This window comes from Oncorhynchus keta, chromosome 28, assembly GCF_023373465.1.
Source record: "Oncorhynchus keta strain PuntledgeMale-10-30-2019 chromosome 28, Oket_V2, whole genome shotgun sequence".
NCBI classification, from domain to species: Eukaryota; Metazoa; Chordata; class Actinopteri; order Salmoniformes; family Salmonidae; genus Oncorhynchus; species Oncorhynchus keta.
In genome coordinates this window covers 24,141,029-24,166,680 of record NC_068448.1, presented here as the reverse complement: position 1 = coordinate 24,166,680, position 25,652 = coordinate 24,141,029, and the positions used below count along the sequence as shown (strand labels likewise).

The 25,652-nt window shown below is 43.6% G+C and overlaps 2 protein-coding genes across 11 annotated transcripts in view; both read left to right on the top strand.

Moving 5' to 3' along the window:
- The first annotated feature begins 1,774 nt into the window (after nucleotides 1-1,774).
- LOC118360886 (neurofilament medium polypeptide-like) lies at nucleotides 1,775-8,366 on the top strand. Of its 5 annotated transcripts, none has more exons than XM_035740418.2 (5): nucleotides 1,775-1,853; nucleotides 5,108-5,571; nucleotides 5,680-5,839; nucleotides 6,595-6,955; nucleotides 7,558-8,366. In XM_035740418.2, exons 2-5 carry the CDS (start codon nucleotides 5,183-5,185, stop codon nucleotides 7,560-7,562), a joined length of 915 nt encoding a protein of 304 aa, XP_035596311.1. In that variant the 5' UTR covers nucleotides 1,775-1,853; nucleotides 5,108-5,182; the 3' UTR covers nucleotides 7,563-8,366. The 5 variants fall into 5 exon arrangements, with proteins under 5 accessions (XP_035596311.1, XP_035596309.1, XP_035596307.1 ...); XM_035740416.2 differs by having other exon boundaries at nucleotides 5,105-5,571; XM_035740414.2 differs by having other exon boundaries at nucleotides 1,781-2,470.
- A 3,734-nt stretch (nucleotides 8,367-12,100) lies between these two features.
- The window catches only part of LOC118360884 (protein phosphatase 1 regulatory subunit 12B-like), a 43,167-nt gene continuing 29,615 nt past the window's right edge, over nucleotides 12,101-25,652 (top strand). Inside the window, exons 1-7 of one of the 6 annotated variants that reach the window (XM_052485181.1) lie at nucleotides 12,120-12,289; nucleotides 14,802-15,011; nucleotides 15,191-15,281; nucleotides 15,479-15,697; nucleotides 15,889-15,985; nucleotides 16,306-16,430; nucleotides 24,228-24,338. In XM_052485181.1, coding sequence (XP_052341141.1) covers nucleotides 15,650-15,697; nucleotides 15,889-15,985; nucleotides 16,306-16,430; nucleotides 24,228-24,338 — 381 coding nt within the window. In that variant the 5' untranslated portion in view covers nucleotides 12,120-12,289; nucleotides 14,802-15,011; nucleotides 15,191-15,281; nucleotides 15,479-15,649. Of the gene's footprint in view, nucleotides 12,290-14,801; nucleotides 15,012-15,190; nucleotides 15,282-15,478; nucleotides 15,698-15,888; nucleotides 15,986-16,305; nucleotides 16,431-24,227; nucleotides 24,339-25,652 lie in introns of all 6 variants that reach the window. The other 5 variants (XM_035740411.2, XM_035740409.2, XM_035740410.2 and 2 more) reach the window with 5 other exon arrangements.

The following is a 25,652-nucleotide window of genomic DNA, read 5'->3' as shown; positions in this document are numbered from 1 at the left end:
CCCAGTCCCTTTTCTTTTGTGTAACCAGCTGTCATATCTGTTCCGCCAGCTAGGGACGTTTTCCTTTATGACGTAATGATTAATTATGTGTTTGTGTAATTCTGTGTGATTAGTTAGGTATTTAGTAAATAAATAATTAAACCCAATTTTGTATTGCTGATTCAACTTGTTAGCCAGGGTTCGTGAAGATAACCAAGAATTTACAACTTTCAGATGAGACTGAATTAAGGTGACGATTAATATTGACTGCTATTGATGTAAAATATTACTTGGTCTTTAAGAGTTTATTCGGAAGATAACAGCTCTATAAATATTATTTTGTTGTGCCCCGCCTCTCTAGTGAGTTACATTTACATGATTAGCTCAATCAGGTAATATTCATTACGGAGAAATTATTTTATAGAATAGCATGTCATATCACTTAATCTGGCATAGCCAAAGACACGACAACATGGTGGTGCCGAACTTAGGCATGTATAGAAAATGATATACAGTGCATTCGGAAAGTATTCATATACCCCTTAACTTTTTCCACATATTGTTAGGTTACAGCCTTATTCTAAACTTGATTAAATTGTTTTTTTCTGCCTGATCGGTTTCACCTGTCTTTGTGCTTGTCTCCACCCCCTATCACCCATCTTCCCCATTATCCCCTGAGCATTTATACCTGTGTTCTCTGTTTGTCTGTTTGCGAGTTCGTCTTGTCTTGTCAGGTCTTACCAGCATTCTTTCCCGTTTTCCTGTTTCTCAAGTGTTTGTTTCGTAGTTTTCCTAGTTCTGACCTTTCTGCCTGCTCTGACCCTGAGCCGGCCTTCCGTCCTGATCCTGTCTGAATCTGACCTGATTACGAACCTCTGCCTGTCCTTAAACTGCCCTTTGCCCTGTGTTATAATAAAATATTGAGAACTGTACTATCCACCTTCTGTGTCTGCATTTGGGTCATATCCTGAGTCGTGATACTCATCAATCTACACACAATACCTCCCTGGAGGTCACCTCCCTGACCAAAGCCCTTCTCTCCCAATTGCTCAGTTTGGCCGAGGGTTCAGCTCTAGGAAGAGTCTTGGTGGTTCCAAACTTCCTCCATTTAAGAATGACGGAAGCCACTGTTCTTGGAGACCTTCAATTCTGCAGAAATGTTTTTGTACCCTTCCCCAGATCAGACAATTCGTTCGACCACATGGCTTGGTTTTTATTCTGACATCCACTGTCAACTGTGGGACCTTATATAGACAGGTGTGTGCCTTGTAGAAACATCTCAAAGATGATCAGTGGAAATAGGATGCACCTGAGCTCAATTTCGAGTCTCATAGCAAAGGGTCTGAATACTTATGTAAATAAGGTATTTAAGTTTTTTATTTGTAATACATTTTATTTGTAATAACATTTCTAAAAACCTGTTTTCACTTTGTCAGTATGGGGTATTATGTGTAGATTGATGAGGGAAAAAATGCATTTATTTTAGAACAAGGCTGTGACTTAACCAAAATGTGGAAAAAGTCAAGGTGTCTGAATACTTTCCGAGTGCACTGTACATCATTACCACAAGTTTGGACTTTGTATTATTCAGTCCCTTCAGGATTCTGCTATCAAAATGTTTTAGTTGCAAAATCAACGATTCCCCGCATATTATGCAAGCAAAGACTTGCAAATTTGACCAATCACTGCACTATTTCGGCATTAAACAGTCAATTCGTAGCAACATTTTCTCACAAAACTGACCCAACGCCGCATTACAAAAAGAGGGCTGGCAATTTCAACCAATCAACGCACATTTTTCTCTCGTCACTGCATTTCGCATTTTGCGACTAATTTGAACACAATAATCGTGGAATCCTGGAGGGACTGAATAGGTAAGACTGAGCAGCACACGTTACAGGGATACGAGCCACTCTCGGGCACTAAACGCCTCTCGCTCACTCTTCTCTTTCTGGAACGGGGTACCACACGCTTCTTTATTTTCTTATTTGCAGCCCAAACCACCCCTCCACTAAGAACTCTCTCTTTTTGCTACTTTGTTTACTGGTATCGAATGAGGACCAATTTACGCGTTGTAATATCAATTAATTAATACAAGAAACGTGTCTGGAGAAGTCACCGCAGCACCGGAGCAAACATCCATCTTTCCACCGCCGCTCCTTCACCACCTCTGGCCATTATACTGTTGGAACTACTACGCTACTGTGTTAAAATGACAGCAAAGCACCGAGGGAAGAAGAACAAACACAACCACGAAGACTTTAACCATTTGATTCATGAATCTTCAGAACCGGAGGCGCGAGGTGGAAACCAGAATGTGATATTGTTAATTTCATTCCTTATGATTGTGATCGGAGGTGCCACCGGGACATGGTTCTGTTTCCAGCAGCACCAAAGTATAACCTACTTAGCAGACAACTTCATGGGCATGCAGATGAAGATGGTGACGCTTCAGTCCTTCCAGGAAGAAATTCGACAGACAAATGAAAAGGTAAATAGTTAACCATGCGTAATAAGACCATGGGCAAAAATAATAGGCGCATTACAAAGGCTCTGAAGTTTCCATGCGTCAGCAAATTGTCAAAATAACATTCTGTGCAACGTTTTTTGTGATCAAAATCCTTCTGTGTTTAGACCCATTGCAATACTATTCTGACCGTCCTAATTTATTTTGCATTCAGTACTATGGAAATCTCTAGCAGTCGGTATGTATATGCCTTCCTATAGCCTGCCTGCAGTTTTCAGCAACATTTCAGGATATGATATGATAGATCTGATGTAATACTGCCAAGACACTGAACCGAAGTGAGTCGCAAATTATTCTATTTCTAACCCCTGTCAAGGTGCGCAACCTGGTCTCAGAGCATATCGTTTTATTCTGTACGTAAATCAGAGACACATCATTTAGTATGATATGTTAAGTTTGCAATGTTTACATAACACAGATAGTTACTTATGGCAAAAAAATATATGAGGGTGGTTGGTTGTACGTATAACACTTATAACACGAACGTCTAGCAACCCAAAGCTTGTGAGTTCGAATAAATTTAGCATTGTAGCTAATTAGCAACTTTTCAACTACTTCTTACTTTTTAGCTACTTTGCAACGACCTGGCATGTTAGCTAACCCTTCCCCCAACTCTAACCTTAACCCTTTTAGCTAACCCTTTTCCTAACCTTAACCATTTACCCTAACTCCTAAACTTAACCCTAACCTTGAACCCTAACCCCTAGCTTAGCTAATGTTAGCCAACTAGCCACCTTGCTACAATTCATAACATATATGTTCTGCAAATTCGAAACATGTACGTTTTGCAAATTCATAACATATGATACTAATTGTAATTCGTAACATATTATAGGAAAATGGTGGTGGACATCCACAAATTAATACATACTGTACCATATGAAATGTAACATCATACTAAATGGAGTGTCTCAGTTTTATGTACAGAATAAGACGAAATGCTCTGAGACTAGGTTGAGGTGCACATCATGCAGCTGTCCATTTGTAATGGGGATTCAATTTGACCTACAATGTGGGAACACTGACTGCACCAATAGTTTGTTAGGGTACATAACATAAGCCACTGAATGTCCCTAGAATATAGACATATTTCAATAAAAGATTAACTGTATAAGCGTTTTGAAATAAACACATTCTACTTCTAATTCGACTCCAGTCTTACAGCAGTTGACCCTGCTTGAAACCATGCTTCACATAGTCATGGTACTGATTTCAGTGTGCACTGTGCAGTGGCTCAAATAAAGAAGCCAGTTGTCTATATGGGGATAAAAATAGCCTGCTGCAACACTCGATATTGACCTTACTTGTGGTGAGTCCCTGTAATATGCACATGTTCTAAAGATTATACCGATTCAGATGTGGCCACCCGGGTGAGTGTTTCCAAAACAATAAGTGCAGAGGGGAATTTGTAGACTAATTGAGGAGGATGAGGAGGTATATGCACTAGTATCTGCACATGCTTAATGCATGTTCTACGTTACTTTGGAACATGTGTTATACAGACCAAAATACCCTGCGTCAATGAGAAGTCATTATGTAGTATTAAACCATGGCCCCACATACAGGTATTACAGGTACTTCATACACACTGTTGAGAGATAGGAAACCAGCATTCACAAGTTTGTTGAAGTTCTTTTACAAGGCAAAAAGTTGGCTGTCAACACCTGGTTGCAGGGCTAAATACAGGCATGTGATTTTCCACATAAAAATCCTTAACATGTTAACATGTTTGCACATTGACCTCACCATACACACACTATGCCACAATTTCACCTTGTGTGTCACAGCAAATATAAAAAGTGAGTAACCTATGTAGCTGAGTGAAGGTTTGTTTGCCCCCAGTTCAGGAAATTCCATTTGAGGCTAGGGATTGTGCAACACTTGAGGGGCCAGAGTCAGAGACTTTCTGCATGCAGAGTAAGGTGAACCCCTATTGTTGAGAGGCAGGAATTCAGAAGAAGTAAGCGTTTAGTGAACTAACACTCGTACTTCACTATTTTCCCCCTTACTAACTCTGACTTTTATGATAGCTACTTTATTGAGTAAAAATGTATTTACTCGACTGTGATATGTGGTTGTCTATCTTAAGATGAATGCATTAACTGTAAATTGCTCTGGATAAGTGCATCTGCTAAATTACTAATGTGTAAAATGTAAATGCTTGAGCTGGTATCCTATGAATAGTGTCAGTATTGCGAGAAAGCAGCCACAGTGTTCTGTCCTCATACTGTGGGGAGAGTCATTAAAGTGGTATTCCCCCGGCACAGGAAGGGAGACCATCCTTAACTTATAAGATCACAGGTTAGTCTTCACACAGTGGGACTTCCTCACTGATGGGGCCAGGATGTGGATTCACTTAACTGCTGACATAATTAAATTGGCCTACTTAAATCATAGGATTATTCTACAGGTCAACCTGGTCAATATCTTGTTATCATTTCTTTACACCCACTTACTGTAACTGTCTCAACCAATAGATCATTTTCTGTCAGGATGAATAGCATGAGAGGTAAAATACTTGATAAAGATTGCTCAGTTACTTGGTATTGGCTGCACTATGCGCGGACTCTGAGCTATTTCTGTTTTATGTCCTTGCAGCAGCACAGTACCAGTGACTTCGAGCTTCGCCTCAACACCCTGGAAGAGTCTTACACGCTGGCCCAGAAGGAAGTAGTCATGGCCCTGGCCATGGCTGAGCAGCTAAAGACTTTAGACCTGCCCGCCCAGGTCCTCTCCCTCCACACAGAGATGAACGCCCAGCTAGCTGAGATACAGCAGGCCACTGTGTCCACGGAGCAGCTGACTCAGCTGCAGGCCATGCTGAAGGGGAAGAGCGAGGAGTTTGAGGCTGTCCGGCTGCAGGTGGAGGGCCTGGCGGGGTTGAGCACAGAGCTGGCCCAGAGCGTGGAGGGCCTGACAGGGAGCCTGGCCGAGAGGGCAGGGCTGCTGGGCACCCTGAGTGCCACCATGGAGGGCCAGGCATCAGACCTCCTGGGGGTGAAGGAACAGCTGTCTGCCAACAAGGCTCAACTGGAGGCCAGTACAGCGGAGATCACAAGTGTCAGGTATGTATGTAGTGTACTGGGAATTGGAAAGAGGTTTGAAATGTTTGGTGTTGTTGTATCTTCCATTGTATTGGTTGGTTTCACTGTGTATGCATACCTGTGTTTCAGAGAACTGATCGAGACAGTGCAGTCTCAGAGTGCCCAGCAGGCCAGAGAGGGGCAGCTGGTGACAGTACAACAAAGTCTGCAGGAGCAGAACTCAGTGGCTCACAGTCTGCACTCTGAGCTCCACGCTCAGCTGGAGGTCGTGCAGAAACAGGTCGCCCGGGTAATGACTACAGGAAGTCTCACACATGCCAGGGTTTAGAATATTGTGGTAGAAGGGGACTGGGTCACCCTCAAATATACTTCCGTTTATGAATTGTCTTATATAGTGGTACGTTAGGACTGGTCACAGGTTATTTAAGCAGTAAGGCCCGAGGGGGTGTGGTATATGGCCAATATACCACGACTAAGGGCTGTTCTTATGCACGACGCAACGCGGAGTGCCTGGATTACAGCCCTTAGCCGTGGTATATTGGCCATATACCACAAACTCCCCGAGGTGCCTTATTGCTATTATAAACTGGTTACCAACATAATTAGAGCAGTAAAAATAAATGTTTTGTCATACCTGTGGTATACGGTCTGATAGACCACAGCTGTCAGCCAATCAACATTCAGAGCTTGAACCACCCAGTTTATAATGCCTTTTAAAACCTTTTCATCACAGTTTCTCATCTAAGCATTAGTGTTCCTAACGTGTATTTGTACAGAGGTGTATTTTGTACAGAGAAGCATGCACATTCTCGTAACTATATTTGCCTCGTATGTGCCCATGGGGAACTTTTATGATATTGCTGCTAACCCATTAGTGTGTAGAGGCTAATTGCCTGCTGTGGATTCTCTGATGAATTCTGGGTAAATGTTGTATTCCCATTCATATACTGTAATGTAGGCCAAATAAATGACATCAATGTGTTTACAAAGTAACCATAGGCCCTGTACTTCCCCTAAGACTAACTATAATTATGTCTGTTTCAGCTGGAAGGAGGGGGTCAAGCAGATGAGCCCTCAGAGGAGGTGGAGGAAGAGGCTGCTTCTGCGGAAGAGGAGCAGGCTGCTCCTGCTGAGGATGTGGGAGAGAAGGAGGCGGCTCACTTAGATGGGAAGTCTGTTGTACAGGAGGATTCGGCTGTCACAGAGGAACAGACTGCTTCTGCAGAGGAGGAGGGGGTGGAGGAGGAGCAGGAGGACTTGGCAGAGGCAGCACCAGAGGAGGTGGTGGAGGAGGTGCAGGCAGAAGAAGAGGATTCTGAAGTAGAAGATGAGCAAGAGCAGGAGCAGGCCGTGGAGGAAGAGGAGGAACAACTGGAAGAAGATGAGGCCTCTACTGAGGAGGAATGTAAGTCTGTCTTAAAATCTATTTCAAACTAGAGTACAAATCTCCAGTTACTGCAAGGTGCAGGGTACAAATGAAGAAATAAAGATGGATCCCTGCACACCGATGAATGCTCACGCATTGTTATTGTGCAACGTTTCAACTCAAAGTCCTCATCAGCCCTTCACCAGGCTGATGTTATGTGCACAGGTTATTCATCTTTATTTCAAGGCTTTTACAATTTATCTGTGACCTCTTTTGGCCTGACCTTACAGAAATTGTTGTTTCAAGTGAGGAGCACTAATGTGGTAATACAATGTTGTTACTAGTCTAATTTCAGTGTTATTACACAGGTATAGGAGCAAAATGCAATTAATGTAACCTGTACTCCATATAATGTAAAGTGTTATTGACTCCACTTACAAAGTATGACAACAGACCATTTAGGGTATCAATATCTTCTCTCATTGGTAGAGCAATGTTCCTCACTAAAGGTTGTTGTGGGCAATAGTATATGAAATGTTTTTCTGATTTGCCTGGTCGGCTCTAAGGCCTTTAGTGAAGAACATTGCCATTGACCTGTCTAATAACTGTAATGTTAACTGTAATGTTATTCTATATTACAGTGTGAATGTAAGCAGCAATGACAGCCACCACACTCACAGAGGATAATGGACACGTTCAGTCTGCATCGTGACAAATGGGAAGGCATTGCTGATGTTGAGGTGCAATAAACATTTTGTTTGTCTCTCCAAGGGAAATGGCTGGTCAATAGAATCCACACAACTCTCTGGAATCAGTATTGTTACCTCAATGAATGTGTGTATGAGAAAGCTACCTGGTCAGGCAATGGTTAATAATATTCAGGACTCACCTGCCAATACCAACCTCAAGAAGCCTTCATCTATTTTAAGAACACACCTGTATTTCTATAGATTATTTTCTGTACACCAAACTGTCACACTTTTTCTGCAAGCTCAGTTCCAGCCGTCAGAGTTCAATGTGACAGGGAGAAAATGAAAAGCCAACAGAAAAAACACTCATTCACTCACACACAATCAAACAAAGACAAAATGTGCCTGTCTTGTTGACATGAGATGGGCTTTCCTTTTGTCATTGTCTGAAATGTGTCTTGGGATTTTTGTATCCTATTTGTTTATACTGTCAAAACCGCTTACTACAGGAATAGTATGGGGGGGTAGCAAGGGCCATATCTATGAAATTCTCAAATGTTCATGCAGCTTCACTAAAGATTATATTAGTCTAGTAGTTGTATTTTTGTTTCACTTTTCTTTTGACTTTTGTCTATACGCAAAGTGCACTGTTACTGCCAAGGCATGGGTTCGTCTTCTGTCTCTCACAACGTACTGCTCATCTCAGATCTCTGTGATGCATCTTTAATCAAATAAACCCTGGTTCCTCCGTTATTTTTAAACTGAACTCTGTCTCCATGTTTTTAAAATATTTTTTAATGATTGATTGAGTAGTATCTCATATGAACTGAAGTGTATGTGTGGATACAGTCTTGTAATTATACAGTTGCAGAAAATGCCTTCATTCCAGGGACATGGAGTGAACATGTGGTGGCAGTGACACACTTATTCTCTGTGTACAATCAACTCTGTACCCTGTACTGCATCTGAGTCCCCTGTTGTGTTGACATTTTTACATTCCTATTCATTTACTGCTGTGAATGGTGGTCCCACTTAGTGCTACTTAGCAGCATATATACAGTGGGGCAAAAAAGTATTTAGTCAGCCACCGATTGTGCAAGTTCTCCCACTTAAAAAAATGAGAGAGGCCTGTAATTGTCACGTTCTGACCATAGTTCTTTTGTGTTTTCCTTGTTTTAGTGTTGGTCAGGACGTGAGCTGGGTGGGCATTCTATGTTGTGTGTCTAGTTTGTCCGTTTCTATGTATGGCCTGATATGGTTCTCAATCAGAGGCAGGTGTTAGTCATTGTCTCTGATTGGGAACCATATTTAGGTAGCTTGTTTTGTGTTGGGGTTTGTGGGTGGTTGTTTCCTGTCTTTGTGTTCGCTGCACCAGATAGGACTGTGTCGGGTTTTGCCACGTTTGTTATTTTGTATTTGTGTAGTGTTCACGTTATCATCTTTTATTAAACACGGGCCTCCTGGTTGGTGCAGTGGTTAAGGTTACTGCAGCACCAGCTGTGCCATCAGAGTCCCTGGGTTCGCGCCCAGGCTCTGTCGTAACCCCCCAAAAAAAAAAAAAAAAAAACATGTTGACCACGAACTACGCTGCATTTTGGTCCTCCTCTCCTTCCACGGAAGAAAACCGTTACAGAACCACCCACCACAACAGGACCAAGCGGCGTGGTAACAAGCAGGAGCTGGTATATACCGCAGCAGCAGCAGGAGAGGCAGCACTATCTGGAGAAATGGACTTGGTAGGTGATCCTAGACGGGAAAGGACCCTGGGCGCAGCCAGGAGAATATCGTCACCCCAAAGAAGAGCTGGACGCAGCGAAGGCAGAGAGGCGCTGGTATGAGAAGACAGCACGGCACCGCGGATGGAAGCCCGAGAGTCAGCCCCAAAAATGTATTGGGGGGGCACACAGGAAGTGTGGCGAAGCCAGGTAGGAGACCTGCACCAACTTTCTGTGCTTATCGGAGGGCGAGAGACGGTGCGCACTGTGTCCCCAGTGCGGGTGCATAGCCCGGTGCGGTATATACCAGCTCCTCGTATCGGCCGGGCTAGAGTGGGCATCGAGCCAGGTGCCATGAAGCCGGCTCTACGCATCTGGTCTCCAATGCGTCTCCTTGGGCTGGCGTACATGGCACCAGCCTTACGTATGGTGTCCCCGGTTCGCCTGCACAGCCCAGTGCGGGCTATTCCACCTCGCCGCACTGGCAGGGTGATCGCGAGATCTTGGCCAAAAACCTCCTTCCCACAGTAAGAGCATTGAAGATGGGTCGTGGCTGGGTCTTCCAGCATGACAACGTCCAGAAACACACAGCCAGGGCAACTAAGGAGTGGCTCCGTAAGAAGCATCTCAAGGTCCTGGAGTGACCTCGCCAGTCTCCAGATGTGAACCCAATAGAAAATCTTTGGAGGGAGCTGAAAGTCCGTATTGCCCAGTGACAGCCCCGAAACCTGAAGGATCTGGAGAAGGTCTGTATGAAGGAGTGGGCCAAAATCCCTGCTGCAGTGTGTGCAAACCTGGTCAAGAACTACAGGAAACGTATGATCTCTGTAATTGCAAACAAAGGTTTCTGTACCAAATATTAAGATCTGCTTTTCTGATGTATCAAATACTTATGTCATGCAATGAAATGCAAATGAAAATCCCTTATGCAAATGAAAATCATACAATGTGATTTTCTGGATTTTTGTTTTAGATTCCGTCTCTCACAGTTGAAGTGTACATATGATAAAAATGACAGACCTCTACATGCTTTGTAAGTATGAAACACTGCCGATTATACAGGTTATCAAATACTTGTTCTCCCCACTGTATATTGTGGAAAAGCGAGTGTCTGTAATATGTTTTCCACATGTCAGTGCATGCCATGTAGTCCAAGGGCCACACACCAAAAATGTGTAGTTCCATAATCTAGAAAATAGACCTGTTAAATCTCAACAACACTGGAGATAATTCTATAAACATGAATACTGTGTGATTCAAAACTTGCAAATGTTTTTTCATGAATCAAAGAAATCATGCATCTTGGGTAATTTCCATAGGAACGTTCCGACGTTGCTATGTTTCACCTTGGCTAATTTTGTTGCACACTGGCACATATAACGTTGTGCGTTCAGTATCCTTGCATCAGCTAAAGCATCATCACTGATCAAGATGAACCTTGAAATGAGCAATGGTTTTCTCATTTAATATAAGATGTTTTGGCAGCTGTATTTAGCCTACAAGGGCCATCATTGCTCTTGCCTGCTAGCCAAACTAAAGACAGTACAACGTTTGCTAGCTAACACAGCTCTCAAAAGATGGGACTATTAGTCCTTTTACATCGTTTGTCATCTGCATCCGACTTTAATGTGCCCAGCAGGCTATACACTGGGTCATACATGACCGGGTCATACATGATACATCCTTCGTTCAGGCTTCAAAGGCATCATTTCATCCTTAATGGGATTTAATGGCCCACATGGAAAATATGTGTACTGTCTTAATAAAACCCAATTTTCCACCACCATGCTAGAGTGGCTAATGCTGCTTCCTGAATGAAGGATTTGTAATGTACGAGGCGGTCGCCGGGGAGTGTATAGGCAGCTGGGTTAAAGTTGGACGCACAATATGACAAAAAATGTCAAAGGAATAATATGCCATCTGGCGCCGGTTAGGTTAAAAACAAGCGTGTAACAATTGTAACCAAGATGTAACATGGAAATGACCCAAAATGTGTTTTGATTTCAAAATCGTACCTTTTATTTATAATATTTAATTCATGTGCAACTTTTACAAGTTGTAGATCAGAAATTCTTCAGCTTAATAAAATTACCTCACCTTTTCGAAGGCCTTTTTTGTTCTGTGGACTAATGTAAGTAATGACTCATGATGAAATCCTGAAAAACATAGATAAGACGTGTGTGTATAGTTGCAAACGCCTGTTTCTGCATTTGCTGGTTTGGTACTGCCAAACTCTATGGTTTGCTATTATTTTATCTATTAAGCTAGGTTGATGAGCTACTGCATACTTGAAAATCATTCAATCTGACCAGAAATAATGTTTAACTTGTTCACACCCATCCATGATGTTTTATTCCATTGTTACACGTTAAAGGGTAAGGCCCCAGGAAGTTAACATGATAATTCACAATGGATTAGTATCATGTTATAGAATTATTTCTACATTTGTAAAGACTGCAACCATTGTGTGTATGTAATACTGCTGTATGTGAACATTTTCAGCATGTTAGAGAAGATCGGGCTGAAGACCAGCACAGAATCACTGATCTACAAATCATCTTCTACCCTCATAATGTGATCAAGTTTGGCAAATCTGCGCAGCACTTGCTAATGTCGATCCCATTGAACATGCTTGTTGTGCTCTGTGTGGCGTATAAACTGCATTGCTTGCATCAGGCTCTTGGAGACGCAATTGGCTCATAGTGCCCCGCAGCCCGCCTATGAGTCTGTATTGAACACACTGTGCCTCGCCTTGCCCAGCTGATGGGGAGGATACAGTCTCTCTCTCTTTCTCTCTCTCCCTTCCGCCCTGTCCCACTCCTGTCCCTCCCCCGTCCTCCGTTATCGCTCCCTCTCTTTCTTCCAATCACTTCCTCTCTCAGGATCGTATCCGGCCTCTCCCACTGCAGTCTCTCTCCACCGGTCTCTGACCTTCAGCAGCCTGGGACCATGCAAGCCTGCCTGCCCAGGTATGGAACTAATTCCTACCCTGAACCCTATCCTATCCCCCTATCTGCATGACTTCCCTGTGCAGAATGTGAGAATATATGTATTTTACTCTGATCTGAGAGTGAACGTGGTGGGGCCTCTCACTGGTGTTGCTTGGCATTTCCTGCAAGTGGAAGGTATACCCTTCCCTGGTATTTGAATTGTACTGTGTGGGAATTTGGTGCTCCTGGGTTGTGTTAGCTGAATTTATAGGAGTGTGGGTGTGTGTATAGTGCTGTACATATTTAGTAAACTAAATGCATTGGCACTCAAATACCTCCCATCACTATGTTTAAATTACAACCCCAACAAATTTATCCTATATAATGCATTTGGTATGGAAATTGGAGATGCTTAAATGAAATTGGACATGCTTAAATCAAATTGAACATGCTTAAAACAAGTGTTTTTTATATCCTGCAACGTAAACAAATGTACTGTAGGACGTCTCCTGTATCACATTTGCCTCAAGTCATTCCACTGTGTAGAAATATGATTTGTAATGTTGCTGTAGAATCACAGTTTACATAACAATTATTTAGCAGACATTCTTATTCAAAGCGACCCACAGATTTTTATTGGGGATTCAAACCAGTGACTTTTCGGTTACTGGCCCAGTGTGCTTAACTGGTAGGCTACCTGGCTACATCACAGTTGATAGTAATGTAGCCATCCACAGCCCTGTAGTCAGTGTTAAATAATGTAGTAGGCTGACGTCCTGACTGTCGGTCGAGTTAAGCTTTCTCTCACGATGGAGGGTGTGGATGGTGCCTCTCCGGCACAGCAGAAGTTGATTAATCGGCACTCAGTACAGAAAGAGGGAGGGAGTGCAGCCGGCAGCCGGTACTAGTGGGAACAACGAGCCATTAGATTGAATGCTGCTTACTCGACTCTTCCCCTCTCTATGGAGCCCAATGGCTGCTAACATGGCTGTCTCTTAGAGGTCATTGATTGGCTACTGTCCACGCTAGAAGCATTAAACATGATCATGAAAGGAATACCACATTAACGTCCTAAGAGCATTGTAGTATTGATTGAGGGGGGTTATTTACTGTGAACTTATTGTGTGCTTTGTACAATCCATAGTTGTTTTGTGATTACATCAGGCACTGTATGCACAACTGAACACATTCTGCATACATTTACTTGTGAGAAATAGTATGTAGTAAAAGCAGCTTCACCCAAGTCATTGCATGAAACACATAGTTGTTATATGTAACCTCCTGTGAATATTTGTTTTGGTGCAGTACCTTTCAAAACGATCACTGCCACCCTCTTATCTTGAAAGGTTTTGTTGATAATTTGAGCATAATGTCACCTCACCCTGATGTGTCGTCACCTCGTGCTCCAGTACAAGGTGACAAGTGTGTGACCAGAGCATGGCCAGAGTTCATTGAAGCTATTTATAGGGCATGACAGCTACAATGCTTTTGGAAAGTATTCAGACCCTTGACTTTTTCCACATTTTGTTATGTTACAGCCTTATTCTAAAATAGATTTTTTTAAATGATCAATCTACACACATTACCCCATAATAACAAAGCAAAAACTGTTTTTTAGAAATGTTTGCTAATTTATAAAAAACATAAAATTAACTGAAATAGAACATTTACATAAGTATTCAGACTCTTTACTCAGTACTTTGTTGAAGCACCTTTGGCAGCGATTTACAGCATTGAGTCTTCTTGGGTATGACGCTACAAACTTCCTTGCAGATCCTCTCAAGCCGTGTCAGGTTGGATGGGGAGCGTCGCTGCACAGCTATTTTCAGGTATCGGGTTCAAGTTTGGGCTTTGGCTGGGCCACTCAAGGATATTCAGAGACCTGTTCTGAAGCCACTCCTAAGTTGTCTTGGCTGTGTGCTTAGGGTCATTGTCCCGTTGGAAGGTGAACCTTCGTCCCCAATCAGAATTCCTGAGGGCTTTGGAACAGGTTTTCATCAAGGATCTCTATGTTCTTTGCTCCGTTCATCTTTCCCTCAGTCCTGACTAGTCTCCCAGTCCCTGTCACTGAAAAACGTTCCCACAGCATGATACTGCCACCACCATGCTTCACCATAGGGATGGTGCCAGGTTTACTCCAGACGTAACTCTTGGTTTCATCAGACCAGATAATCGTGTTTCTCATGGTCTGAGTCCTTTAGGTGCCTTTTGGCAAACTCCAAGTGGGCTGTCATGTGCCTTTTACTAAGGAGTGGCTTCCGTCTGGCCACTCTACCATAAAGGCCTGATTGGTGGAGTTCTGTAGAGATGGTTGTCTTTCTGGAAGGTTGTCCCATCTCCACAGAGGAACTCTTGAGCTCTGTCAGAGTGACTATCAGGTTCTTGGTCACCTCCCTGACCAAGGCCCTTCTCCCCCAATTGTTCAGTTTGGCCGGGCGGCCAGCTGTAGGAAGAGTCTTAGTGGTTCCTAACTTCTTCCATTTAAGAATGATGGAGGCCACTGTGTTCTTGGGGAAACTTCAATGCTGCCTTTTTTGGTACCCTTCCCCAGATCTGCGCTTCAACACAATCCTGTCTCTGAGCTCTACAGACAATTCCTTCAACCTCATGACTTGGTTTTTGCTCTGACATGCACGGTCAACTGTGGGACCTTATATAGACAGGTGTCTGCCTTTCCAAAACATGTCCAATCAATTGAATTTACCACAAGTGGACTCCAATCAAGTTGTAGAAAAAGGGTCTGAATACCTATGTAAATAAGGTATGTACTGTTTTTTTTATAAATGTGCAAAAAAAATTATAAACCTGTTTTCACTTTGTCATTATGCGTTATTGTGTGAATATTGATGAGGAAAATAAATAATTGAATCAATTTTGGAAAAAGTCTGAATGCACTGTATGTCCTGCAAAGTGCTGCTGCCTTGTTTCCAACCTGTGCAGGTCCTATCTAACCCCAGTGAGAGATGAGGAGGCAGAGTCTCAGAGGAAGGCCAGATCCCGCCAAGCCAGGCAAACCCGCAGATCCACACAGGTACTAAACAAAACGCACTCCACAGGCCAGGACTGAAAATGCATGTTAAATGGAAATTCTTCATTACAAATCCAAGACTATGCCCCAAGATAGGAAAACTGTCCCCAAGATATTATTTGGTATCAATGTGATTTTGTTGGACTATTTATCTGTAGTATCTTGTTGAGCTTAGGATGTACTGTCTGTGTCTTCCTCAGGGTGTGACCCTGGCTGAACTGAAGGAAGCTCAGAGGACCAACAGTCTGTCTCCCCTGGACAGAGACAGACAGACAGCAGATGGACATAGCAGACTGACTGACAGGTCCTGTCTGCGGGGGAAATGGGCTGCAGAGGACAGAGGAGAGACCAGGACCAAACTGGCTCAGTCTATGGAGACAGAGGATCACAGTCCCACATGGAGCAGGGAGATAGATGAGGTGGGGATAAACATTTAATAATTTTGTGTTAGCTTTTCCCCTCAGGATCGTATTGTTGTCATTAGTTATTGTTACAGTAGATAATCTATGATAATGTAATTTTGTGAGAGATCATCTTGTACTATAGTAGCTGCGTAGTTTGAGGTTCAGATGAGCCAAGCATTGAAGTGCAGTTTTTTTCTCATTTCAAGCTCGGAAATCATAGATCAAGGCTGGGGACCATGGAGGCAGAATATTCCTCTGCCAGTGGGAACTATACCAGCCTGGCCAACCGCACATCCTCCAGAGGTCAGAAACCCAACCATTGTACACAGTCACACAGTTATGACTGAATACAGATGTGTTTACATTTTTCTGCTCAACCATGTTCAGGAAGTTGCTTTGTTACAGAAATGTTACTCTTCCCAAATATCCTTGTCATGTGACATACTGTACCATAGGAAGAACAAGTTATACCTGACACCCAGTTTATGTAAGACTTTATACAGTCAGTGGATCAGTTGTTTTTTTGTTTTTTTACTGCAAGATCTCTCTATAGGATAAATAACTTGTCATGGTAAGGTGCAGTAACTGTTTAGTGATTGTTTCTTATCATGTGAATACTGTAGTTGTTGAATGGAAAGATGAAAACCAGAACCCAATTGAGGATCCCTCCAAACATGTCCTCTCCACAAGAGAGAAACAAGTTCGATTCTGTGACCAAGAGTCAGATGAAGCCTACCAGAATTTGGAGGTATGTGGTGTATGGAGTCTACTAAAAGCAGCACATTTACAAACAGTGTCAAAGATAGGATCTTATAGATTTGAAATTTTTCAGAATTAAAGGTGAATAAAAACAAAATCCAAATAGTGAGCAAACTTCTTCGAGAAATGTCTGTGACATTTTCAGCTACCAGTAGGTGGTGCTACAAAACACTATGATTTCAGTACAGTACCATTTTCCTCCCAGATGATGGGGCATTTGTTGATGAACATTACATGCTTTTACAATGGGCAATTTTATTATTATATTATATTACACACCTCACTGATTCTATTGTCATAGCTGGGGATTCCTATGATTCTTGAAATATCATATTGTATTGCAATTAAGTGTGTGTGTGTGTGTTTTCGTGCGTGCGTGCGTGTGATTGTGTGTGTGTGATTAGTTGTGTGTGTTCAAAGCTGCATTTCTTTGATTCACATAATAACAATAGCCTTGTACACAGAGACCATTAAAGAGGATCTGTGATGCAATGATTACAGATGTACTGCAATGTTAGTGTAGTTTGCTTTGGGAGTGTTTGTGATAGGGCTGTTTTGCTATCACAGTGGGAGAGAGTCCAGGGCAGGCTGCAGTACCCACATACCCCCTCTCCTTCTCTTCCCTTCTCTCTCCCTCTCCTACCACATCATACATGCTCGAGGTATCTTGACATTCCATACCATATTGGGCAAAACAGGGAGCTCCTCTTTTGCTTCTCAGCGTTGAATTCTACAGCCATAATTATACTGTAGTCAATTCAACACTCTCTCTCTCATTCTCTCTCTCATTCTCTCTCTCATTCTCTCTCTCATTCTCTCTCTCATTCTCTCTCTCATTCTCTCTCTGTCTCTGTCTCTGTCTCTGTCTCTGTCTCTGTCTCTGTCTCTGTCTCTGTCTGTCTCTCTGTCTCTCTGTCTCTCTCTATGATGGTGTGTTCCTTCCACCTGTAGGTTAGGTATCTGCACAGACTGTCTCCATGCAGCCAAAGGTGTACATTCCTCCCAGGGCAGAATGACCTTATGAGGCTGGAAATCCCTTTCAAAACAATATGTTTCAGCAAAAAGCTCACAGTTTCTAATTCTGTTAATTTCCCTTAAAGATGGAATCCTCAGTAGGGGGGAAACAGCGCCACTGGCTGCCCCACCACCATTGTTATTGTTTTTATTGCCGAACTGAGGAGCACAGTAAACAAATTGCAGTACATATAGTGCTCTTCTATCGTGCGTGCAATTATGTCAGAGAGGAAATAACAGTGTTAACTGTTATTTGCAGTAAGTTCTTTGTTGTTGTAATATTGCAAACGGTCGTCGCAGTTTCACCTTTAGGAATTCCAACTTGAATGGGCTTACAGTGAAATGGAGATGTAGTCCACAATCATCTCCTTAGTCTTGGTTACGTTGAGGGAGAGGTTGTTATTCTGGCACCACCAGGCCGTGTCTCTGACCTCCTCTCTATAGGCTGTCTTGTCGTTGTCGGAGATCAGGCCTACCACTGTTGTGTCATCTGCAAACTTAATGATGGTTTTGGAGTCGTGCCTGGACACGCAGTCATGGGTGAACAGGGAGTACAGGAGGGGACTGATCACGCACCCCTGGGGTGCTCCAGTTTTGAGGATCAGCATGGCAGATGTGTTGCTACCTACCCTCATCACCTTGGGGCGGCCCGTCAGGAAGTCCAGGATCCATAGCTTAGTGATGAGCTTTGAGGTTACTATGGTGTTGAACGCTGAGCTGTAGTCAATGAATAGCATTCTCATGTTGGTGTTTCTTTTGTCCAGGTGGGAAAGGGCAGTGTGGAGTGCAATAGAGATTGCACCATCTGTGGATCTATTTGGGCGGTATGTGAGCCATGACCAGCCTTTCAAAGCACTTCATGGCTACGGACGTGAGTGCTACTGGTCTGTAGTCATTTAGGCAGGTTGCCTTAGTGTTCTTGGGCACAGGGACTATGGTGGTCTTCTTGAAACATGTTGGTATTACAGACTCAATCAGGGACATGTTGAAAATGTCAGTGAAGACACCTGCCAGTTGGTGAGCACAAATCCTTTCAAAGTTTATTTGTCACGTGAGCTGATACAACAGGTGTAGGTAGACCTTACAGTGAAATGCTCGGAGCACACGTCCTTGTAATCCATCTGGCCCCGCAGCCTTGTGAATGTTGACCTGTTTAAAGGTCTTACTCACGTCAGCTACGGAGGGAGTGATCACACAGTCATCTGGATCAGCTGATGCTCTCATGCATGCCTCAGTGTTGCTTGCCTCGAAGCGAGCATAGAAGTGATTTAGCTCATCTGGTAGGCTCGTGTCACTGGGCAGCTGGCAGCTGTGCTTCCCTTTGTTTTCTGTAATAGTTTGCAAGCCCTGCCACATAAGATGAGCGTCAGAGCCGGTGTAGTAGGATTAAATCTTAGCCCTGTATTGGCGCTTTGCCTGTTCGATGGTTTGTCGCAGCGCATAGCAGGATTTCTTATACGCTTATACGGTTAGAGTCACGCACCTTGAAAGCGGCAGCTCTACCCTTTAGCTCAGTGTGAATCTTGCCTGCAATCCATGGTTTCTGGTTGGGGTATGTATGTACAGTCACTGTGGGGACGACGTCCTCGATGCACTTATTGACAAAGCCAGTGACTGATGTGGTGTAGTCCTCAATGCAATCGGAAGAATCCCAGAACATGTTCCAGTCTGTGATAGCAAAACTGTCCTGTAGTTTAGCATCTGCTTCATCTGACCACTTTTTTATAGACCAGGTCACTGGTGCTTCCTGCTTTAATTTTTGCTTGTAAGCAGGAATCAGGAGAACATAATTGTGGTCAGATTTACCAAATGGAGGGCAAGGGAGAGATTTGTATGCATCTCTGTGTCTGGAGTACAGGTGATCTAGAATTTGTTTTCCCTCTGGTTGCGAATATAACATGTTGATAGAGATTAGTTAAAACTGATTTAAGTTTCCTTGCATTAAAGTCTCCGACCACTAGGAGCACTGCCTCTGGGTGCTCGGTTTCCTGTTTGCTTATTTCCTTATATAGCTGGCTGAGTACAGTCTTAGTGCCAGCATCCGTCTGTGGTGGTAAATAAACAGCCACGAAAGTATAGATGAAAACTCTCTTGGCAAATAGTGTGGTCTACAGTTTATCATAAGATACTCTACTTCAGGCGAGCAAAATCTAGAGACTTCCTTAGATTTTGTGCACCAGCTGTTGTTTACAAATATGCACAGACTGCCCCCCCTCGTCTTTTTGGAGTGTGCTGTTCTATCTAGCCGGTGCAGCGTATATCCTGCTAGCTGAATATCCATGTCATCATTCAACCACGATTCCGTGAAACATAAGATGTTACAGTTTTTGATGTCCGGTTGGTAGGATATTCGTGAACGTACCTCATCTAATTTATTGCCCAGTGATTGTACGTTTGCGAGTAATATTGACGGTAACGGCAGCTTTCCCACTCACATTCTGCGGATCCTTACGAGGCACCCCGGTCTGTGTCCTCTGTACCTGCGTCTATTTATTTTGCCAATTACGGGGATGTTGGTCTTGTCAGGTGTTCACAGAATATCCTGTGCATCCTGCTTTTTGAAGAAAAAATCTTTGTTCCATCTGAGGTGATTAATCACTGTCCTGATATCCAGAAGCTTTTTTTTGCCGTAAGATACGGTGGCAGAAACATTATGTACAAAATAAGTTACAAATAATGTGGGGGAAAAAACGCATAATAGCACAATTGGTTAGGCGCTTGTAAAACTGCTGCCATTTTATTAATGGGAGTGGGCTGAGGCAATTTGGTGGATGCCTGGGCGTGGAGAGGAGTCACAGAGAAGAATGTAGATTAACATGAGGATGGTATACTGTATACTATAGTGTGAAAGGGATAGTGATAGCTTTTTGAGCTCACCGTCTCTATCACCGTCCTGCTGTCCTAAGGTGGAATCCCAGACATGGACGGTCAGTAACATGAGCGTTCCTCAGCGTTAACCAAGGACCTAAATCTGACTGTGATAATGCCCCCCCCCCCTCCCCTCCCCATCCAGTGAGCATGGTTTCATCTGGAAAGGATGGAAGGGTGCCCGCAGGCCCCATTACCAACGATGACCTCTGCCTGCCTCTATAATGATCTGAGCAGACTCTCTCCTCTCTCTCTCTGCTTTTCAAGAAGAGAGCCCAGAGACAGGTGCAGTAGATCTCAGCTGAAGACCTCACGGCTTTCACTGCTCTGTAAGGGGATTATTAACGGGGAGGCTGAGAGAAAGAACGAGGGAGAGAAAGAGAGAGAAATAGAGTGAGAGACTTTGCTGCCAGGCATAATTACTACTTTCTCCTGCTCCTGATGTTTAGATTAAGTTATCAGGGAGAGCCTTCTGTTCTCCCTCTATCGTCACAGACCTGATTATTACATTTACATTTACATTTAAGTCATTTAGCAGACGCTCTTATCCAGAGCGACTTACAAATTGGTGCATACACCTTATGACAACCAGTGGAACAGCCACTTGCATCTAAATCTTGTTGGGGGGGGAGAAGGATTACTTACCCTTACTTACCCTATCCTAGGTATTCCTTGAAGAGGTGGGGTTTCAGGTGTCTCCGGAAGGTGGTGATTGACTCCGCTGTCCTGGCGTCGTGAGGGAGTTTGTTCCACCATTGGGGGCCAGAGCAGCGAACAGTTTTGACTGGGCTGAGCGGGAACTGTACTTCCTCAGTGGTAGGGAGGCGAGCAGGCCAGAGGTGGATGAACGCAGTGCCCTTGTTTGGGTGTAGGGCCTGATCAGAGCCTGGAGGTACTGAGGTGCCGTTCCCCTCACAGCTCCGTAGGCGAGCACCATGGTCTTGTAGCGGATGCGAGCTTCAACTGGAAGCCAGTGGAGAGAGCGGATTATTCAGAATTCATGACAGCTCTGAGAGCTAAACACAGGACTGTTTGATAGACTCTCAATGTAAGGAGAGATAGTTCTGGATAGCCCATCACGGCATGGAGCTTCGCTGTGTGCGCTACAGAGGTTCAGCAGTTCTGCTGCTGCAGTTAGCAGGTTGGCTTAGGGGGGGTTGAGGGTAGCATTAGAACCCCAGAGTATCTGTGACCTCTCTCAGAACTCATAATCTCTCAGCTGTGACTTAGGCCAAGGCACAGCTCAACCCCCATAAAGATGCTAAAGATCACTAGACCGGTGAAGGCAGGAAAACAGATGGAGAGAGGGTATGTCTGTCTGCAGGTATCTGTATGTTTTATTATATGTGTCTCTGTGCATGTATGTGTGTTTTTGTCTCTCTGTGACTGTTTGGGTTTTGGCCTCTATGTGACTTGCAGAATGACCACACACCAGGGACCTGTCTTTGCCAGGAACACCTACACTAGTGGAGCAGCCGCTATCCACTTCTTGAAAACTCTTTCTTTTACACCTGTCAGAGTAACATATGACAAAACACAAATTACTTTACTCCAAAGTAAGTGTTTAAGGACCAGAGTTATTCTGAGTTGGAAGTGGAGAGAGAGGAGAGGAGGGGACCCTAGCCAAGTGATGTATGAGAATGTTCCATATTGAAAGTCATAAAGGAGAGAGCCAGTCTACTCAACCTAAGCCCCAGATCCAGTGTGTGGAACTTCAGCTGAAATCAACTCTTTATATAGGTCTCAGCAGGCATTTCTCCACAGCCAGGGCCAGTGCAGTTCACTGCCACAGGGAAGCCATTTGACTACCTGATGAGCTAGTAGGAACTCAGACTGTCCAGCAGACTCGCACAGATGGTCTGTGAAGCTGGTTGAATATGTATTGGAACAATCCATATGAACAGATTGGAATCGCATATATCAGGATTTATATTACGTGAAACTTCAGTGGTGCTTATCTTAAACTATGGGCCATAAAGCACACGTAATGTATAATTGATATGACATGACAAGTCAAAACTCCAGGAAAAATAAGTATTCTGCCTGCACACCAATGTTTAAAATCACAGAGAGATCTAATGTGAAAAATCAATGTACATAAAGAAAAGAATAATCTCAGTTTGAATATTTATTTTTCTCTTATTGTGTCTCGTTTCTTGTCTGCAGTTGAATGGTTGTATTTGCCATGTGCAATGGTCACTGGGTCCACTCGTTAAAAAGGAGAGAAACAGGAGAGACAGACCTCTGTCCTCAGTATGACTCAAAGAAAGGGGATGGGAGCGTGCCAGGCCAGGGCTCAACACAAGACCGCCAGGCCAGCATTCATTCTCTCTCATGCACTCTCTCTCTCTCTGTCCCTCTCTCTGTCTCTCTCTCTGTCTCTCTCTCTCTCTCTCTCTCTCTCTCTCTCTCTCTCTCTCTCTCTCTCTCTCTCTCTCTCTCTCTCTCTCTCTCTCTCTCTCTCTCTCTCTCTCTCACTGTCTCTCTCTCTCTCTCTTTCTCTGTCTCTCTCTATGTCTCTCTCTGTCTCTCTCTCTGTCTCTTTCAGTAGATGAGCGAAGAGGATAAAAGAGTTCAGGAAGAGCCACAGCACTGCAAACCTCTTTAAAAAGAAGGTAGCAGTGAGCCTCTGGCCTGTGTGAGCAGAATCTGAGAGGAAGGGAAAGAGGGATGTGAGGATGGGGGATTGTGTATGATAGAAAGAGAAACGTAGCAGCAACTTAATACTTCAGTGCTCTAGAATCCAATGCAGTTGCCACAGATTGAGTCATTGTTGACAGGCCTCTGTGTGTGTGAGGTAACCGATATTGCAGGAAGAAATCAAAACCACTATGGAGTGGAGTGTTGCCTTAAAATTAGCATGTGAGCTTAGCTCACTTTACAGTGCAGCATGGCAAGTACTATGAAACAGATTGTGAAAAGGAGAAAGGGCTCGGACACAGTGGCTCGACATCCAAATGTCAACACTCATACTAACATTACTTCTTCCCAGAGCATCATGGGAGGACAGGGTTACTTGACGGGTCACTGTTGATCTTGACTCCCCCCAAGTGTTAAAGCTGAACCTCTGGAACCTCAGTATCAGCCCCCTACTTCTGTCTGTCTACTTCCTCCTCTACTTATCCTCATCGACATCAATGGACAGCTTTAGCCCAGAGCTTGTACACAGCAGAGCCTCTGGCAGCCTGCCAGAGAGTTCTGCCAGAGCTAGAGTGAGCAGGGAAAGGCGAGAGAGAGAGGGGAGGAGGGTGAGAGAGAGAGTTGGGACAGGAGAGAGGAGAGTTGGGGAGGAGAGAAAGAGGGGGATGTAAAAGGAGAGAGAGTGGATATTTAGAGAAACATGGGATAAGAGATCATCTGGAACAAACCTTTCACTGTGGTTGGGTTTATCTTTGGATGTGAGGACTTAGTGTGTTGTGTCGACTTTGATGTGCGAAAGGGTCTCGGAGTAATGAAGCTGTGGTCTAACAATCCTCAACTAAGTTGATTTGTCTACTTTTTAAGAAAAACAGAGGTGCATGTCTTTGTAGGAGTTGTACTAGCCAAGAGGAGAAATAGCTATTTTGGTTGTTTTCATTCTTGTCCAATGATCACTTTGCTGTCTTTACTTTGTGGAGGAAGAAGGGAAGGTAGGTCAGATCAGCAGCAATATTTCTAAAGTTAGCAGCGGTCTCTCTCTCTCCAGCCCTCTGGACTGTGGAGCGGGCTCCTCACACACACCTGTTTGTCAGGATCCCCAGTCAGGGTGAGCGCAGCAGCAACAACAGCCATAGGTGTCTGCACAGTTGTAGCCTAAGAGGAGATCTGTGGATCTGTGCAGCTGTTGTCTGTTCTGGATTGGAAGCCTCTGTCTGTGGATGTTACTGTAGAGGCTTGACCAGACCTGCCTCTGTGTCCTGGGTAGAGTGTGGAGATGTCATCTATGTACCCCCGCACCAAGGAGCTGTCCAGGACTAGGAAGTCTCTGTCTGACTCACCACCCTCTTCACCCTCTCCTACCGCCAAGAACTTCAGAGTAAGACCCCAACTTTTTTCTCACTGTCGGAACCTCAGAGTAGTCATGGTTTTTCCGCTTTAAACTTATTTAAACTGTAGAAACAAGCGCTTTATGTTCGTATGAATTCCTAAGATTTTGCATCTGTCTCAGAGTATCACTGATAATCCCTAATTAACTGTGTGTGGGTGTGTGACTCTAAAGCGACTTGTAGCTATCAAAGGCTCTTAAATGCTGATTAAGTTTTGGCCGGTTTACTCCCAGCTCCTATTGGAATTGTGACATCTGTAGTGTGCTAATCCAATATCCATTTTCATTCAACCTAAACTAAACACCTTACAGTACATGGGTGTTAATTAAGCAATAAGGCATGAGAGGGTGTGGTATATGGCCAATATACCATGGCTAAGGGCTGTTCTTAGGCACGATGTAAAGCAAGGCAAAGGCAAGGCAAAAAGGGTGGTTACCTTGAAGAAGCTAAAATATAAAATATATTTTGATTTGTTTAACACTTTTTTGGTTACTACATGATTCCATATGTGTTATTTAATAGTTTTGATGTCTTCACTATTATACTACAATGTAGCAAATAGTAAAAAATAAAACACTTGAATGAGTAGGTGTGTCCAAACTTTTGACTGGTACTGTATGTATTTAGATGTGTGCTCTGAAGGCTCCTTAACACATGATTGGATGGGTCATTGTTCCAACCACTTGAGTGTTTCACAACCCTTGAAAGAGAGAGAGGGAAGGAGGGAGTAGCTGTTGTGTAGTGCTGCGCACATGGCCACTTATTCTGGAAAATACTTTAGGATTGTAACATTCCATCTGCCATTTCCTGTTGTTGTTTTTCAGAATGTCTTATTCTCATGTTTTATTTATTGATATGATTTACATTTACTGATTAGTTATTTATTACTGCATTATTTCATGGTGTTGCCTTTCCTTTAGTAGCAATATATGCTCGTTTAAATAATTTAAAAAACAAGAAGAAATGGGTCTTCAAATGGAAGTAATGGGATTCTATATTAGAGAGGCACAGAATCAGGTGCTAAACGATCATGACCCCCCACCCCCCACCGCAGTACTGACAGTACCGTATCATGACCACCCACTACCGCAGTACTGACAGTACCGTATCATGACCACCCACTACCTCAGTACTGACAGTACCGTATCATGACCCCCACCCCCCACCGCAGTACTGACAGTACCGTATCATGACCACCCACTACCTCAGTACTGACAGTACCGTATCATGACCCCCCACCCCCTACCGCAGTACTGACAGTACCGTATCATGACCACCCACTACCTCAGTACTGACAGTACCGT

What these genes read in the sequence shown, in the direction of transcription:
- LOC118360886 (XM_035740413.2), top strand. Translation starts at nt 2,192, where the DNA reads ATGACAGCAAAGCACCGAGGGAAGAAGAACAAACACAACCACGAAGAC. An exon ending in GCGGAGATCACAAGTGTCAG is followed by an intron (nt 5,572 to 5,679) that starts GTATGTATGTAG and finishes CCTGTGTTTCAG; the next exon opens with AGAACTGATCGAGACAGTGC. An exon ending in TGCAGAAACAGGTCGCCCGG is followed by an intron (nt 5,840 to 6,594) that starts GTAATGACTACA and finishes TGTCTGTTTCAG; the next exon opens with CTGGAAGGAGGGGGTCAAGC.